Source organism: Giraffa tippelskirchi, chromosome Y (genome assembly GCF_054371585.1).
Source record: "Giraffa tippelskirchi isolate mGirTip1 chromosome Y, T2T-mGirTip1v1.2.pri, whole genome shotgun sequence".
NCBI classification, from domain to species: Eukaryota; Metazoa; Chordata; class Mammalia; order Artiodactyla; family Giraffidae; genus Giraffa; species Giraffa tippelskirchi.
Window position 1 is genome coordinate 26,531,122 of NC_137290.1, and position 17,256 is coordinate 26,548,377.

General features: G+C 36.9%; 1 protein-coding gene across 1 annotated transcript in view; it reads right to left on the reverse strand.

Annotated features, from left to right (window-relative positions):
* Positions 1-5,294: 5,294 nt before the first annotated feature.
* The window catches only part of LOC145537571 (cullin-4B-like), a 43,988-nt gene continuing 32,026 nt past the window's right edge, over positions 5,295-17,256 (reverse strand). Inside the window, 3 exon segments of the mRNA XM_081568266.1 lie at positions 5,295-5,407; positions 5,900-6,092; positions 16,286-16,404. Of these exon segments, the coding sequence (XP_081424392.1) occupies positions 5,295-5,407; positions 5,900-6,092; positions 16,286-16,404 (425 nt within the window).

The following is a 17,256-nucleotide window of genomic DNA, read 5'->3' on the forward strand; positions in this document are numbered from 1 at the left end:
AGTCAGGCATCACCCTCCCCATCATGACTGCTGTTACTGCATGCACAAAACCCTTCAGTCTAAACCAGCCTATTAGCAGCTAGTGTTATCCACTATAATCTGTCTGTAAAAGCTCTGTAACCCCTTTGCTTAGGACTCAGAGCTTGGAGTGTTAACTCCTCTGGGCCCATGGGCATAATAAACCTGAGTTCCCCAACTTTCCGAGTGTGGTGCTTGGTTTCTGGATTACTGGTTTCTGCAACATTTCATGTAATGGTCATCTGAATTAAATTCACCCATTTTGGTCCATTTTAGTTTACAGATTTCTAAAATGTCAACGTTCATGTTTGTCATCTTGTTTGACCACTTCTAATTTACCATGATTCATGGACCCAACATTCCAGGTCCCTATGCAATATTGTTCTTTACAGCATCAGACTTACTTCCATCACCAGTCACATCCATGACTGGGCACTGTTTTTGCTTTGCCTCAGCCTGTTCATTCTTTCCTGAGCTATTTATGCACTTTCCTCCAGTAGCATATTTGGACCTACTGAACTGAGCAGTTCATCTTTCAGTGTCATATCGTTTTGCCTCTTCATACTGTGATGGTACGAAATGGTCACAGGTTATCTAGCCATCATGAAATTTTCCTGGCCTGCTCTTCAACCTCTACCTGTGTTCTCTGAATCACCATGGCTGAGACTGCAACTGTTAGTACAGGGGGGTCATTCCTCACAGGGTGCTCTTCTGGATAAACAGAGATCCATCGTTATCCCTCTGAGACCCACTGCCCCACCTCCAACTTGGCCTCAATTCAATCCAGCACACAAATGTTGAACACTGGCTCTATGCCAGGGGAAATGAGCAGCTGTGGACTCTCTTTCTAGAAAAATGTATGTACTTGTAAGTTTTTCTCGGTGCTCTCCTGAAGGAAGACAAAAGATGCTAGGTTCAGATGGCTAATAAACACATAACAAGGTGCCCAGCATCAATTGTTAGAGAAAGACAAATCAAAACTAAAATAAGGCATCACATCACACCAGTCAGAATGCCGTCATCAAAATATCTACAAACAAAAATGCTGGAAAGGATGTGGAGAAAAGTGGACCATCTTGCACTGCTGGTGGGAATGCAAATTGATAACAGCCACAATGGAAAACAGTATTGAGGGAAAAAGCTAGGAATAAAACTACCATATAGCCAATGATTCCCACTATTGGGCATACATCCTAAGGGAAAAATAACTTAAAAAGACACGTGTACCACAATGTTCATGTCAGTGCTGCTGAGGGTCCTAGGAAGATAGAGTTTGGAGGCAATTTCCACCTTCTGGAGTCACTTCTGACTTTGAATCACTCCTCTCTAGTGTGGGGTCAGGGTATCTTTGTGTACTAGTGAGATATTTAAAACCTTCCCTTTAGAAGGAAATATGAAAATTGTGTATTTACCCAAAGGAACACGGGAAAGACAACACAGTTCAGTTCAGTTCAGTCACTGAATCTTCCAGCAAACAAAAGGCCAGGATCAGACTGCTTCACAGCTGAATTCTACCAAAATTTAGAGAACAGCAAACATTTATCCTACTCAAACTCCTCCAGAAATTTGCAGAGGAAGGTAAACTGCCAAACTCATTCTATGAGGCCACCATCACCCTAATAACCAAAACCAGACAAAGATGCCGTAAAAAAGAAAACAACAGGCTGATATCAATGATGAACATAGAAGCAAAAATCCTTAACAAAATTCTAGCAAACAGAATCCAACAACATATTAAAAAGATCATACATCATGACTAAGTGGGCTTTATACCACAGGTGCAAGGATTCTTCAGTATTTGCAAATCAATCAACATGATACACCATATGAAAAATTGGAAGATAAAAACCATATGATTTTCTTAACAAATGCAGAGAAAGTCTTTGACAAAACTCAACATCCTTTTATGATAAATACCATCCAGAAAGTAGGCACAGAAGGAACATCATTCAACATAATAAGAGCCATATGCTTTATTTTCCATTTTTTTAAATTTAAAATTATTTACCTTTCTTTTTCTTTTTTTTAAAATAAACTTATTTATTTTAGATGGGGGCTAATTACTTTACAATATTGTAGTGGTTTTTGCCATACATTGACATGAATCAGCCATGGGTTTACATGTGTTCCCCTTCCTGGACCCCCCTCCCACCTCCCTCCCCATCCCATCACTCTGGGCCATCCCATTGCCCCAGCCCTAAGCATTTGTCTCATGCATTGAACATGGAATGGTGTTCTGTTTCACACATGATAATATACATGTTTCAATGCTATTCTCCCAGAACGTCCCACCTTCACCTTCTCCCTCAGAGTCCATAAGACTGTTCTATCCATCTGTGTCTCTTATTCTGTCTCTCATATAGGGTTATCGTTACCATCTTTCAAATTCCATATATATGCATTAGTATACTGTATTGGTGTTTTTCTTTCTGGCTTATTTCACTCTGTCTTATGGGCTCCAGTTTCATTCATCTCAATAGAACCGATTCAAATGTATTTTTTAATGGCTGAGTAATATTCCATTGTGTATATGTACCACAGTTTCCTTATCCATTCGTCTGCTGATGGACATCTAGGTGGCTTCCATGACCTGGCTATTGTGAACAGTGCTGTGATGAACACTGGGGTACACGCGTCTCTTTCAATTCTGGTTTCCTCGGTGTGTATGCCCAGCAGTGGGATTGCTGGGTCATATGGCAGTTCTATTCCCAGTTTTTTAAGGAATCTCCACACTGTTCTCCATAGTGGCTGTACTAGTTTGCATTCCCACCAACAGTGTAAGAGGGTTCCCTTTTCTCCACACCCTCTCCAGCATTTATTGCTTGTAGACTTTTGGATAGCAGCCATTCTGACTGCTGTGAAATGGTACCTCATTGTGGTTTTGATTTGCATTTCTCTAATAATGAGTGATGTTGAGCATCTTTTCATGTGTTTGTTAGCCATCTGTATGTCTTCTTTGGAGAAATGTCTGTTTAGTCCTTTGGCCCATTTTTTGATTGGGTCGTTTATTTTTCTGGAATTCAGCTGCAGGATGCCCACTTTCACCGCTACTATTCAACATAGTTTTGGAAGTTTTTGCCACAGCAGTCAGAGCAGAAAAAGAAATAAAAGGAATGCAGGTAGGAAAAGAAGAAGTAAAACTCTCACTGTTTGCAGATGACATGATCCTCTACATAGAAAACCCTAAAGATTCTACCAGAAAATTACTAGAGCTAATCAATGAATATAGTAAAGTTGCAGGATATAAAATTAACACACAGAAATCCCTTGCATTCCTATACTCCAATAATGGGAAAACAGAAAGAGAAATTAAGGAAACAATACCATTCACCATCACAATGAAAAGAATAAAATACTTAGGAATATATCTACCTAAAGAAACAAAAGACTTGTATATAGAAAAGTATAAAACACTGATGAAAGAAATCAAAGCAGACAGAAACAGATGGAGAAATATACCATGTTCATGGATTGGAAGAATTAACATAGTGAAAATGAGTATACTACCCAAAGCAATCTATAGATTCAATGCAATCCCTATCAAGCTACCAATGGTATTTTTCACAGAACTAGAACAGATCATTTCACAATTTGTATGGAAATCTAAGAAACCTCGAATAGCCAAAGCAATCTTGAGGAAGAAGAATGGAACTGGAGGAATCAACCTGCCTGACTTCAGACTCTACTACAAAGCCACAGTCATCAAGACAGTATGGTACTGGCACAAAGATAGAAATATAGATCAATGGAACAAAATAGAAAGCCCAGAGATAAACCCACGCACCTATGGACACCTTATCTTCGACAAAGGAGGCAAGAATATACAATGGAGAAAAGACAACCTCTTTAACAATTGCTACTGGGAAAACTGGTCAGCCACTTGTAAAAGAATGAAACTAGAACACGTCCTAACACCATACACAAAAATAAACTCAAAATGGATTAAAGACCTAAATGTAAGACCAGAAACTATAAAACTCCTAGAGGAAAACATAGGCAAAACCCTCTCTGACATAAATCACAGCAGGATCCTCCATGACCCACCTCCCAGAATATTGGAAATAAAAGCAAAAATAAACAAATGGGACCTAATTAAAATTAAAAGCTTTTGCACAACAAAGGAAACTATAAACAAGGTGAAAAGACAGCTTTCAGAATGGGAGAAAACAATAGCAAACAAAGCAACAGACAAACAATTAATCTCAAAAATATACAAGCAACTCCTGCAGCTCAATTCCAGAAAAATAAACGACCCAATCAAAAAATGCGCCAAAGGACTAAACAGACATTTCTCCAAAGAAGACATACAGATGGCTAACAAACACATGAAAAGTTGCTCAACATCACTCATTATTAGAGAAATGCAAATCAAAACCACAATGAGGTACCATTTCACAGCAGTCAGAATGGCTGCTATCTAAAAGTCTACAAGCAATAAATGCTGGAGAGGGTGTGGAGAAAAGGGAACCCTCTTACACTGTTGGTGGGAATGCGAACTAGTACAGCCACTATGGAGAACAGTGTGGAGATTCCTTAAAAAACTGGGAATAGAACTGCCATATGACCCAGCAATCCCACTGCTGGGCATACACACCGAGGAAACCAGAATTGAAAGAGACGCGTGTACCCCAGTGTTCATCACAGCACTGTTTACAATAGCCAGGTCATGGAAGCCACCTAGATGTCCATCAGCAGATGAATGGATAAGGAAGCTGTGGTACATATACACAATGGAATATTACTCAGCCATTAAAAAGAATACATTTGAAGCAGTTCTATTGAGATGGATGAAACTGGAGCCCATAAGACAGAGTGAAATAAGCCAGAAAGAAAAACACCATAACAGTATACTAATGCATATATATGGAATTTGAAAGATGGTAATGATAACCCTATATGCGAGACAGAATAAGAGACACAGATGGATAGAACAGTCTTATGGACTCTGAGGGAGAAGGTGAGGGTAGGACGTTCTGGGAGAATAGCTTGAAATATGTATATTATCATGTGTGAAACAGAACACCATTCCATGTTCAATGCATGAGACAAATGCTCAGGGCTGGGGCAATGGGATGGTCCAGGGCGATGGGATGGAAAGGGAGGTCGGAGGTGGGTCCAGTTAGGGGAACACACGTAAACCCATGGCTGATTCATGTCAATGTATGGCAAAAACGACTACACTATTGTAAAGTAATTAGCCCCCAACTAAAATAAATAAATTTATTTGAAAAAAAATAAAAAAATAAAATAGACGTTAAATCAAATATTAAAAAAAATTACTCACCATAAATGAACCTAAATAAAATTATTATTTTATTTAGTAACTCTTCTAGTTCCTCATCTGTAGATTCTTTGTTACCTGTACGAAGTTTTGAATCCACATATTTTGCTAAAATGTAAAAGAAGAATTTACTAAGTAATGCAGTTTATTTTCTAGTATAAAGCACAAACAAAACCCCTTTCTTCAGACATACTTTGCCCAATAGCAGATGCACCGACTTTTGTAAAACAGAAAATGAATAAGAGTTGATGGACATATGAATGAAAGGATAAATAAAACACAAAATATTTATTTTAAGTGGTTTTAATATTTTTATAATTCAATGTCCAAATGATACAACAGAATCACTTCTTCACTACCAATGTCCCAATCTGTTTTGTAAAAGAAACACTGAGAGTAAGTTAAGCAACAGGAAAATAATGTTTTGTGAAAAATGATTTTGAGAAAAATACATGTTTACAATCACTGATAATCAATCTTCTACTAATAAATTATGCTAATAAATTAGGAGATTGGATCTCATTCTTGTTAGGTAACTGAAAAATGAATCAGAAAAAAAAATAGCATATATTCCACAAAACTGGAAACTGGAAACCATACCTAGAAGTTCAGCTGGCTTGTTAGGTCTTTTGTTAATAAATGTCTCAAAAGCTTCTTTCATAGCAACAATAAACTTCTCATTCATCAGAAAGGAGTTTTCAATAATAAAATCAATCTTGTCTTTAAAATCCAGAAGTTCTTGAACCATTGTCTTATCTTTCACCGGATTAACAACTATGTTGCTACCAAATTTCTGAAAAATAAAATTATCCGAGGTCACTACTTTTATATAGCTAGTAAAATCATCATAAACTTAATGGAGACTTTAACTTCAGTTACAAGGAAATCGCAGAACATCAATTATACATTAGGCCTCAAAATAAAAAGATATTGCTGGATAAAGGTGAAGTACTCCGGAATTGAAACCAACAGAAATAAATGTAAAACAACTGAGTATCTAAGTGGAGAATACTAATAGAAACAACTGACCAAGACCATCATGATATCTGTTGGAAAAATCAGGGATAAATAGGCAAAGTAACCTACAAGTAAAAAAGTGAGTTGATTGTTAATATGAGGGAAAAGTTCAAAATGAAAAATTATGTTGATAAACGGTGCTAAATGACTATTAATTGTGTACACATAATGAAGGAATACTATTTCATTTAAGACAATATGATAATAGTAAAACAAAAGAAAAACTAGGGAATCAGAAATGGAAGTCTACAATTCCTAAATAATAAATCAAAAAAGAACCATAAACATATTGCATTCAAAAAATTAAACACTAGAAGAAAGCATCTGAAAAAGAGAAAACGTGAGAGGCTCAACAAAAGCGGCAAAAAGAGAACCGTAAAATTCCATTTCCAGGCATTAAGGCAATGACTAATCTATCAAAAACTGTCAGTTTCAACTTTTTGGAATACTGGAATCCAGTCAAAAGCTTACAAGCACAAGCAGGTTAATAGAGAAATCCATCGAAATTAAAATGAGAGCATCCTGACATTTTAAATTTCTTAATTAACTACCATTTCCCTCTCAACAGTACAGATACAAAAACAGGGGAGAAATGATTCACATACAATGGATCCTCAATTATGTCAAAAGACCTTAGAAACTATGGAAGTTAAGAAGTTAAAGAAAAAAAATACATCCACAATTCTATATCCAGAAAAACAGTTCTTCAAAATTAAAGGGAAATTAAGAAATAATCAGACAAACAAAAGCTGAGAGTTCTTTACTACTAGACGTGCTCAACAATAAATACTAAAGGAGTTACAGGGGTTTAAAAAGGAAAAATATAATATGCAAATTGAATTTATATGGAAAAAACAAACTACTAGTAAATATATTTACATAAGTAAATATAAAAGCGACTATGCTTTATCTGGATCTTTTAACTCCTTTTATCATATATGACTTAAGGATTATGCATTAAACAATACGTATCAGTTCAGTTCATTCAGTAGCTCAGTCATGTTCCAACTCTTCGCAACCACATGACCGCAGCACGCCAGGCCTCCCTGTCCATCACGAACTCCCGGAGTCCACCCAAACACATGTCCATTGAGTCAGTGATGCCATCCAACCATCTCATCCTCTTTCGTCCCGTTTTCCTCCTGCCCCCAATCCTACCCAGCATTAGGGTCTTTTCCAATGAGTCAACTCTTTGCATGACCTGGCCAAATATTGGAGTTTCAGCTCCAACATCAGCCCTTCCAATGAACACCCAGGACTGATCTCCTTTAGGATGGATTGATTGGATCTTCTTGCAGTCCAAGGGACTCTCAAGAGTCTTCTCCAACACCACAGTTCAAAAGCATCAATTCTGCGGAGCTCAGCTTTCTTCACCACCCAAATCTCACATCCATACATGACCACTGGAAAAACCATAGCCTTGACTAGATGGACTTTTGTTGGCAAAGTAATGTTTCTGCTTTTAAATATGCCATCTAGGTTGGCCATAACCTTCCTTCCAAGGAGTAAGAGTCTTTGAATTTCATGGCTGCAATCACCATCAGTAGTGATTTTGGAGCCCCCCAAAATAAAGTCTGACACTGTTTCCACTATTTCCCAATCTATTTCCCATGAAGTGATGGGACCAGATAACATATGCAAACACTTCACTAAACAATATCAGAATACAAAATTTTTTAATGTAGTTGACACATTATCAGGATGGACTATATTTTAGGTCACAAAACTAATCTTAGTAAATTTCAAAACACTGAAATTATACAAAGTATATTATCTGAGCAAAATGGAAAGAAAATGGAAATGATTTTCAGAAAAAAAATACCTAGAAAATCACAAATATGTAAAAGTAAACAAGACACACTCTTGTTTCAAAGAAAAATATCACATAGGAACTCTTAAAATACTTAAGACACAAATGGAAATGAATACACAAAACATGACACAAGAGGAGGCTAAAAGGGGAATTTATAGTTGTACAGTAGAGGATTTTAAATAAAAAATCTAACTTCACAGCATAAGCATTAGAAAAGAAAAAAAACTAAAGACACACTAGCACATGAAACAAATAGTAAAGACCAGAGAGGAAACACAGAAAATACAGAGAATAGAAAAATGAAAGAAAGAGGTGAAACCAAATGTGTCACTGACAAACAAAATTGACTGACGAGTGATATCAGTAATATTGAAATGCGTAGCCCAGGGCTATCATAACCACATTCAAAAATATACATCACTTTTCCCTTAGGCCCATTAGGCACCAATTGAGAGTGTTTCCTGGCCTATATCCTCTCCACTGGGCGGGAGGCGGGGGTAGTGGTGGTGGGGGGACAAAAATGTAAGGACACAGATTAAGCATTCCCAATGCTCTAAGGCATACCCAGGAAGAGACCTCTTTCTGTCACCTCACGGTTAATATCATGTCAGTAGCACTGCATTGATGCAAGCAAACTTGCCTAGTCAGGAAGTCAGTCAGCACTTCCAGTCAACTATAGGAAATAGCTGGGGCTCCACCTAACCATGAAGCATGTCAGCAGTTCTTCCAGTTCAGGTCACCAACCAGCATTATAGGCTTGGCATGGGAACCCAGGCCACGAGACTCCCAGGCAAAAATTTGGCAGCATCCCCACAACTAGGAAATCTGACTATACAGTACAGCCTATGTCCTTATCCAATTACAAACCCCAAATACCAACACTAATTTGACCCCATAATTTGGGAATCAGACCAGCAACTCTTCCTTACCAAACACTCAGCAGTCTAGGCCCAGAAACAGATCCCACCTAAGTTCAGGGCACAGCCTGCAGAGGCACCCACTACCCAGTTAGGCAACACACCTTGAGGCCTCATCCAAGCAAAGGCAATTGCAAGCCCATCTGACTATAGATCACTCCCAATGGTCTTCTTATACATAGAGGTCAGTATTCAGTTCAAACTAGCCACAAAATTTAGCAAGAAGCCCTTCCTAAAAAGGACCCCACATTGTGTTCTGCTCTCTTCACATACATCCTATACCCACAGTTGACTTCAGGTTGTGGTAAGTGATTCTTCTTAATAAAAGATCCAAGCTCAACATCACTCATTATTAGAGAAATGCAAATCAAAACCACAATGAGGTATCATTTCACACCAGTCAGAATGGCTGCTATCCAAAAGTCTACAAGCAATAAATGCTGGAGAGGGTGTGGAGAAAAGGGAACCCTCTTACACTGTTGGTGGGAATGCAAACTAGTACAGCCACTATGGAGAACAGTGTGGAGATTCCTTAAAAAACTGGGAATAGAACTGCCATATGACCCAGCAATCCCACTGCTGGGCATATACACCGAGGAAACCAGAATTGAAAGAGACGCGTGTACCCCAATGTTCATCGCAGCACTGTTTACAATAGCCAGGACATGGAAGCAACCTAGATGTCCATCAGCAGATGAATGGATAAGGAAGCTGTGGTACATATACACAATGGAATATTACTCAGCCATTAAAAAAAATACATTTGAACCGGTTCTACTGAGATGGATGAAACTGGAGCCCATTATACAGAGTGAAGTAAGCCAGAAAGAAAAACAACAATACAGTATACTAATGCATATATATGGAATCTGAAAGATGGTAACGATAACCCTATATGCGGGACAGAATGAGAGACACAGATGCATGGAACAATTTTATGGACTCTGAGGGAGAAGGTGAGGGTGGGACGTTCTGGGAGAATGGCATTGAGACATGTGTATTGTCATATGTGAAACAGAGCACCATTCCATGTTCGATGCATGTGACAAGGGCTCGGGGCCGGGGCAGTGGGATGATCCAGAGGGATGGGAGGGGGAGGGAGGTGGGTGGGGGGTTCGGGAAGGGGAACACATGTAAACCCATGGCTGATTCTTGTCAATGTATGGCAAAAACTATTACAATATTGTAAAGTAATTAGCCCCCAAGTAAAATAAATAAATTTATAAAAAAAAAAAAAAAAAAGATCCAAGAAATAAAACTTGCTGATCTGTGGACACTGTCAGCTACTCTATCCAAAAACCTAACTTGGGCTGACTGGTGATGTTCTCTCCTGACAAACGTGTAAACTAAAAAAGACATAACCATGTTTTCAAATATTCAGGCATCATGCAAAGATAAAAGTATGAAAAGAAATCAGAGGCACACAAGAGCACCAAAGAAAATTGATAAAGGTAAAATAACCACTGTAAAGATATGTAGAACTATGAACCAATTGTAAAAGAATTAAGAATAATCTTCCCAAAGTGTTCAATGAGCATGAATAAACAGAATGAGAAATTCAACATACATACAGAAATGATTTTAAAAAGTCAAATATAATGCCTGAAACTTATGCATACAATATCTGATGTGAAAAATTCATTAGGGAGCTTCAAGTAGAGTCAGTCAAGCAGAGGAAATAATCAGTGAGTTCAAGACAAATTGTTTGAAATGAAGTCAAAAAGTTAAAAAAAAAAGAAAGCAGGAAAAGCTGTGGGATACAAAATCAACATAAAAAATCACCTGAATTTCTAAACACAATGAATTATCTGAAAAAATAAATAAGGAAAACAATTATGCTTACAATAGCAACAAGAATAAATACCTTGAAATATATTTAAGCTAGGAGGTGAACATTTACACACTGGAAATGATAACACTGATAAAAGAAACTGAAGACCAGAATAACTGGAAAGATATTTTGTGTCATGGGTTGGAAAAATTTATAATTAACATGCTAACACTATCCACCATATATAGATTCAATAGACTCCTTAATGAAATTTCAATGGCATTATCACAGAAACAGAAACACCAATTTTAATTTCATATGGAGTGACAAAGATCTTGAAAGCCCACACAATCCTAAGAAAGAGCAAAAATGAAGGCATTGCACGTCCTGATTTCAAAGTGTATTACAAAGATGATTTAACCAAACCAGTGTAACACTGGAATAAAAACACACATAAATCAATGGGACAGAATTAAGAGTATATAAGTAAACCCACTGGTGATAGAAGCAAAGTTCACTGCTGTAAAGAGCAATATTGCATAAGAACCTGTAATGTTAGATCCACGAATCAAGACAAATTGGAAGTGGTCAAACTGGAGATGGCAAGAGTGAATGCCAACATTCTAGGAATCAGTGAATTAAGATGGACTGGAATGGGTGAATTTAACTCAGATGACCATTATATCTACTACTGTGGGCAGGAATCCCTTAGAAGAAATGGAGTAGTGATCATGGTCAATAAGAGTCCGAAATGCAGTACTTGGATGCAATCTCGAAAACGACAGAATGGTCTCTGTAAGTTTCCAAGGCAAACCATTCAATATCACGGTAATCCAAGTCTATGACCCGACCAGTAATGCTGAAGAAGCTGAACTTGAATGGTTCTATGAAGATTTACAAGACCTTTTAGAGCTAACACCCCAAAAAGATGTCCTTTTCATTATAGGGGGCTGGAATGCAAAAGTAGGAAGTCAGGAAATACCTGATGTAACAGGAAAACTGACCTTGGAGTACAGAATGAAGCAGGGCAAAGGCTAACAGAGTTTTGCCAAGAGAACGCATTGGTCATAGCAAACACCCTCTTCCAATAACACAAGAAAAGACTCTACACATGAACATCATCAGATGGTCAACACCCATATCAGATTGATTATATTCTTTGCAGCCAAAGATGGAGAAGCTCTATACAGTCAGCAAAAACAAGACCAGGGGTGGACTGTGACTCATATCATGAACCCCTTATTGCCAAATTCAGACTTAAACTGAAGAAAGTAAGGAAAACCACTAGACCATTCAGGTATGTCCCAAATCAAATCCCTTATGATTATACAGTGGAAGTGACAAATAGATTTAAGGGACTAGATCTGATAGACAGAGTGCCTGATGAACTATGAACAGAGGTTTGTGGAATTGCACAGGAGACAAGGATCAATATCATCTCCATGGAAAAGAAATGAAAAAAATCAAAATGGCTGTCTGAGGAGGCCTTACAAATAGCTGTGAAAAGAAGAGAAGTGGAAAGCAAAGGAGAAAAGGAAAGATATTCCCATCTGAATGCAGAGTTCCAAAGAATAGCAAGGAGAGATAAGAAAGCCTTCCTCAACGATCAATGCAAAGAAATAGAGGAAAATAACAGAATGGGAAAGACTAGAGATCTCTTCAAGAAAATTAGAGATACCAAGATATATATATATGGGTATATATGATATACCCATCATGCAAAGATGGGCTTGACAAAGGACAAAAATCATATGTACCTAAAAGAAGCAGAAGATATTAAGAAGAGGTGGAAAGAATACACAGAAGAACTGTACAAAAAAGGTCTTCACGACCCAGATAATCATGATGGTGTGATCACTCACATAGAGCCAGACATCCTGGAATGTGAAGCCAAGTGGGCCTTTGGAATAATCACTATGAACAAAGCTAGTGTAGGTGATGGAATTCCAGTGGAGCTATTTCAAATCCTGAAAGATGATGCTGTGAAAGTGCTGCAATCAATATGCCAGCAAATCTGAAAAACTCAGCAGTGACCACGGGACTGGAAAAGTCAGTTTTCATTCCAATCCAAAGAAAGGCAATGCCAAAGAATGCTCAAACGACCGCACAACTGCACTCATCTCACACGCTAGTAAAGAAATGCTCAAAATTCTCCAAGCCAGGCTTCAGCAATACGTGAACCGTGAACTTCCAGATGTTCAAGCTGGTTTTAGAAAAGGCAGAAGAACCAGAGATCAAATTGCCAACAACTGCTGGATCATCGAAAAGGCAAGAGAGTACAAGAAAAACCTCTATTTCTGCTTTATTGACTATGCCAAAGCCTTTGACTGTGTGGATCACAGTAAACTGTGGAAAATTCTGAAAGGGATGGGAATGCCAGACCACCTGACCTGTCTCTTGAGAAACCTGTGTGCAGGTCTGGAAGCAACAGGTAGAAGTAGACATGGAACAACAGGCTGGTTCCAAATAGGAAAAGGAGTACATTGAGGCTGTATATTGTCACCCTGCTTATTTAACTTATATGGAGAGTGCATCTTGGGAAATGCTGGGCTGGAAGAAACACAGCTGGAATCAAGATTGCCGGGAGAAATAATAATAACCTCAAATATGCAGATAACACCACCATTATGGCAGAAAGTGAAGAAGAACTAAAGAGCCTCTTGATAAAGTGAAAGAGGAGGGTGAAAAAGTTGGCTTAAAGCTTAACATTCAGAAAAGTAAGATCATGGTATATGGTCTCATCACTTCATGGGAAATAGATGGGGAAACAGTGGAAACAGTGTCAGATTTTATTTTTTTGTGCTCCAAAATCACTGCAGATGGTTATTGCAGCCATGAAATTCAAAGACGCTTACTACTTAGAAGGAAAGTTATGACCAACCTGATGGCATATTTAAAAGCAGAGACATTACTTTGCCAACAAAGGTCCGTCTAGTGAAGGCTATGATTTTTCCAGTAGTCATGTATGGATGTGAGAGTTGATTGGTGAAGAAAGCTGAGAGCCAAAGAATTGATGCTTTTGAACTGTAGTGTTGGAGAAGACTCTTGAGAGTCCCTTGGACTGCAAGAAGATCCAATCAATCCATCCTAAAGGAGATCAGTCCTGGGTGTTCATTGGAAGGGCTGATGTTGAAGCTGAAACTCCAATATTTGGCCACTTCATGTGAAGAGTTGACTCATTGGAAAAGACCCAAATGCTGGGAAGGATTTGAAGCAGGAGGAGAAGGGGTAGACAGAGAATGAGATGGCTGGATGGCATTACTGACTCGATGGACACGGGTTTGTGTAGACGCCAGGAGTTGGTGATGGACAGGGAGGCCTGGCCTGCTGTGATTCATGACATTGCAAAGAGTCGGACATGACTGAGAGACTGAACTGAACAGAGATAAACCCAAAAATACACAATAAACTTACAGAAGTCATGAAAACATAAAGTCCAAGAAGAAAATGTTATATAAAATTGGTCTTAGCAATAAATGGGGGATATGATACTTATATCACAGGCAATAGTATCAAACCAAAAAGTTCCTGCACAACAAAAGAAACAGTCAAAAATGAAAAGGCACACTACAGAATCAGAGAAAATACTTGCAAGTCATATATGGGGGATTAATATTCAAAATTATATAAGAAATATATAATTCAATAGAAAAACAGCCAGTTTAAAAAAATGGGAAAAGAACATAGGGACATTTCTTCATATGATCAATGGCAACAGAAAAATGACAATACCATCAATATCATCATCAGGGAAATGCAAATCAAAGCCACAATGATGTATATCCTCTTAAACCTCTTAGAATGGCTGTCATCAAAAAAAAAAAAAAAAGTGAGAGAGTGAGACAAGTGCTGTTGAGGAAGAAGAGAAGCAAGATCCCTTGAGTACTTTCCAGGAATGTAAAGTGGTAAAGCTGCACAAATGGAAAACATTATGGAGATTCCCCAAGAATTAAAAACAGGATTATCATGTGATCCAGCAATGCCACTACTGTGTATATACACCCAACGGAAATAAATGGTTATTAAAGAAATATACACACTTATATTAATTAAATATTATTCATTAATAGCCAAGGTATTAAAACACCTACATGTTTACCAATGCATGATTTATAAATGTGTTACATATAAAGATAATAACATCATTTCATCTTAAAAAGAAGTAAATATTGCCACTTGCAACAAAATTGATACACCTGAAGGATATATTAAGCTAAGCGATACAGTCAGATACATAAAGACAACTCCTTTTGGGTATCACTTACATATGGAATCTAATTTAACTCGTAGGAAAAAAAATAGGATGGTTGTTACCAGGGGCTAGGTTTGGAGATAGTAAGAACATGCTAGTCAAAATAATGAGAAATTTTACAACAGTAACTAGACAACCCAGGTAAAAAAGACCCATTTGAAGAAGCACACCCACTACCATAATAAAATACTTAGATAAAAAGACTGAATCACTTATTAAAAAAAAAAACCCTCCACACAGAAAGCACAGAACCACATGGATAGCTTTACCAACAAACTTAACTGAAGATTTAGGGCAAAAGTTAACACCACTAAATCTTAACCTCTTTCAATAAACAGTGTAACAGGAACCACAGGACTGGTGGCAATAAAATAAGGTTCAGCACTTTGGAAAATAGTTTAATGAATGCTAAACTACACAATGATCTAGGAATTCCACTATGTAGAATATGACAAAATTCAGTTTCTCAGTTTTACTCCAGAATTATTAACAATATCCAAAAGAACAGGTAGAAAAAAATCCAAGTGTGGAGCTACTGACTAATGGGGAAACAAAATGTGGCTGACACACTTAGCGGAGTATTTCTCAACCATTAAAAAGAATGAAAGTATCACTCTCTCAGTTGTGTCTGACTCTTTCTGATCCCATGGACTATAGTTTCTCTTCATAGACTTCTCCAGGCAAGAATACTGCAGTGGGTTGCCATTCCCTTCTCCAGGAGATCTTCCCAACCCAGGGATCAAACCTACCCCTCCATACCGAAGGCAGATTGATTATTGTTATTATATTTTACCATCTGAACCATCAGGGAACTAATTCATTCAAGAAAGATTAGGTTAAGTGAGGAAATTCAGAAACAAAAGACCATGTGGTTTGGCATAATTTGTCTTTGACAGTGCCTATCAATTACAAATTGCTATTGCTAATGTAGCAATGAGAGGTGAAAAAAAAAAAAACTCACACAAATGATGTCCCCACTCTTCTCACCCAAGAAAACAAGTACTACTTGGACAGAAAAGCTGGAGGACATATATTGGACAAATTAGTTAAATAAAGGGTTGTAATATAGACACTTCATTAATTTCAAGTTAATAAACAGTTCTTAAATGAGAAAATAGAAAATTTTAAACAGAAATATTTTATATATTATTAAAGGATCAAAATAATGCATTAAGTAATCTAAATTGATTTAATGATATCTTCTCTAAATTAATACCTTTATATAATCAATCCAATGTTGGAGAAGAACTTGAATTCCACATTCTACCCTACTAAACAGTTGGTAAAGCAGAGACAAATCTTCAATTCTGTTTTCATCAAGAAGACAGCTTAAACCTAAATGTTAGAAGTATGAATGCAAAATTAGAAATATAAATACCTAATCAAGGTATACATTAAATAATTCACTAACCTGAAATATTTTTCTGAAATTTACTCTGGATTAAAAGTAGTAAATACCTAAAGTTTACAAATAAGAGCAATACTAGTAACTTCCCCCCCTCCCAAAGACATAGATATTTTAAAAAGTGGCTAGCTATATTGCTAGATTATTTGTTTTTCCAAATCATAGCTATTATCTTTGCATACCACATTTTTAAAATTTTTGCTTCCAAAAATATATAAAATAATTATAGTAACCAACTTGGTAATATATACACTACTATGAAGAAAAAAACTATCTTAGAAACATTAAACATCAGATATTTCTTTTTATATAAGAACAAAAATGTGAATGATAGTCAAACTGAAAATGGATACTATGCAGTATGTCCAAATCTATGGGCAAATTTAGTCATTCAATGCATGAACATAGAAACATTAGAATGCAAATGCAAAAATATATTTAAGTCATTTATCAGCCTCAGGTAATGGGAAAATATTTTGCCTCTTATACGCTTGTTAAAAATTTTTAAAAAATAAATAAAAGTTTGAACATTTCAGTTTTATTGCTTTGACATACATAGAGAAGCTAACAGAAAAATATGTTTTTTTTTACATAAAACAACACAGTAAAACATTATTCCTACTTTCCAAATGCACCCTGTATAAATAGGAAGGCAAAAACTAAAGGAAGAAAAAATTTACAAATCATAAAACTTTCACTAATACATCTCTTCTAAATTCTATTAACATGGCTAAACATAAACATAATCACTGGTACTTATGCTGTTAAGGGCAGTTACAGAC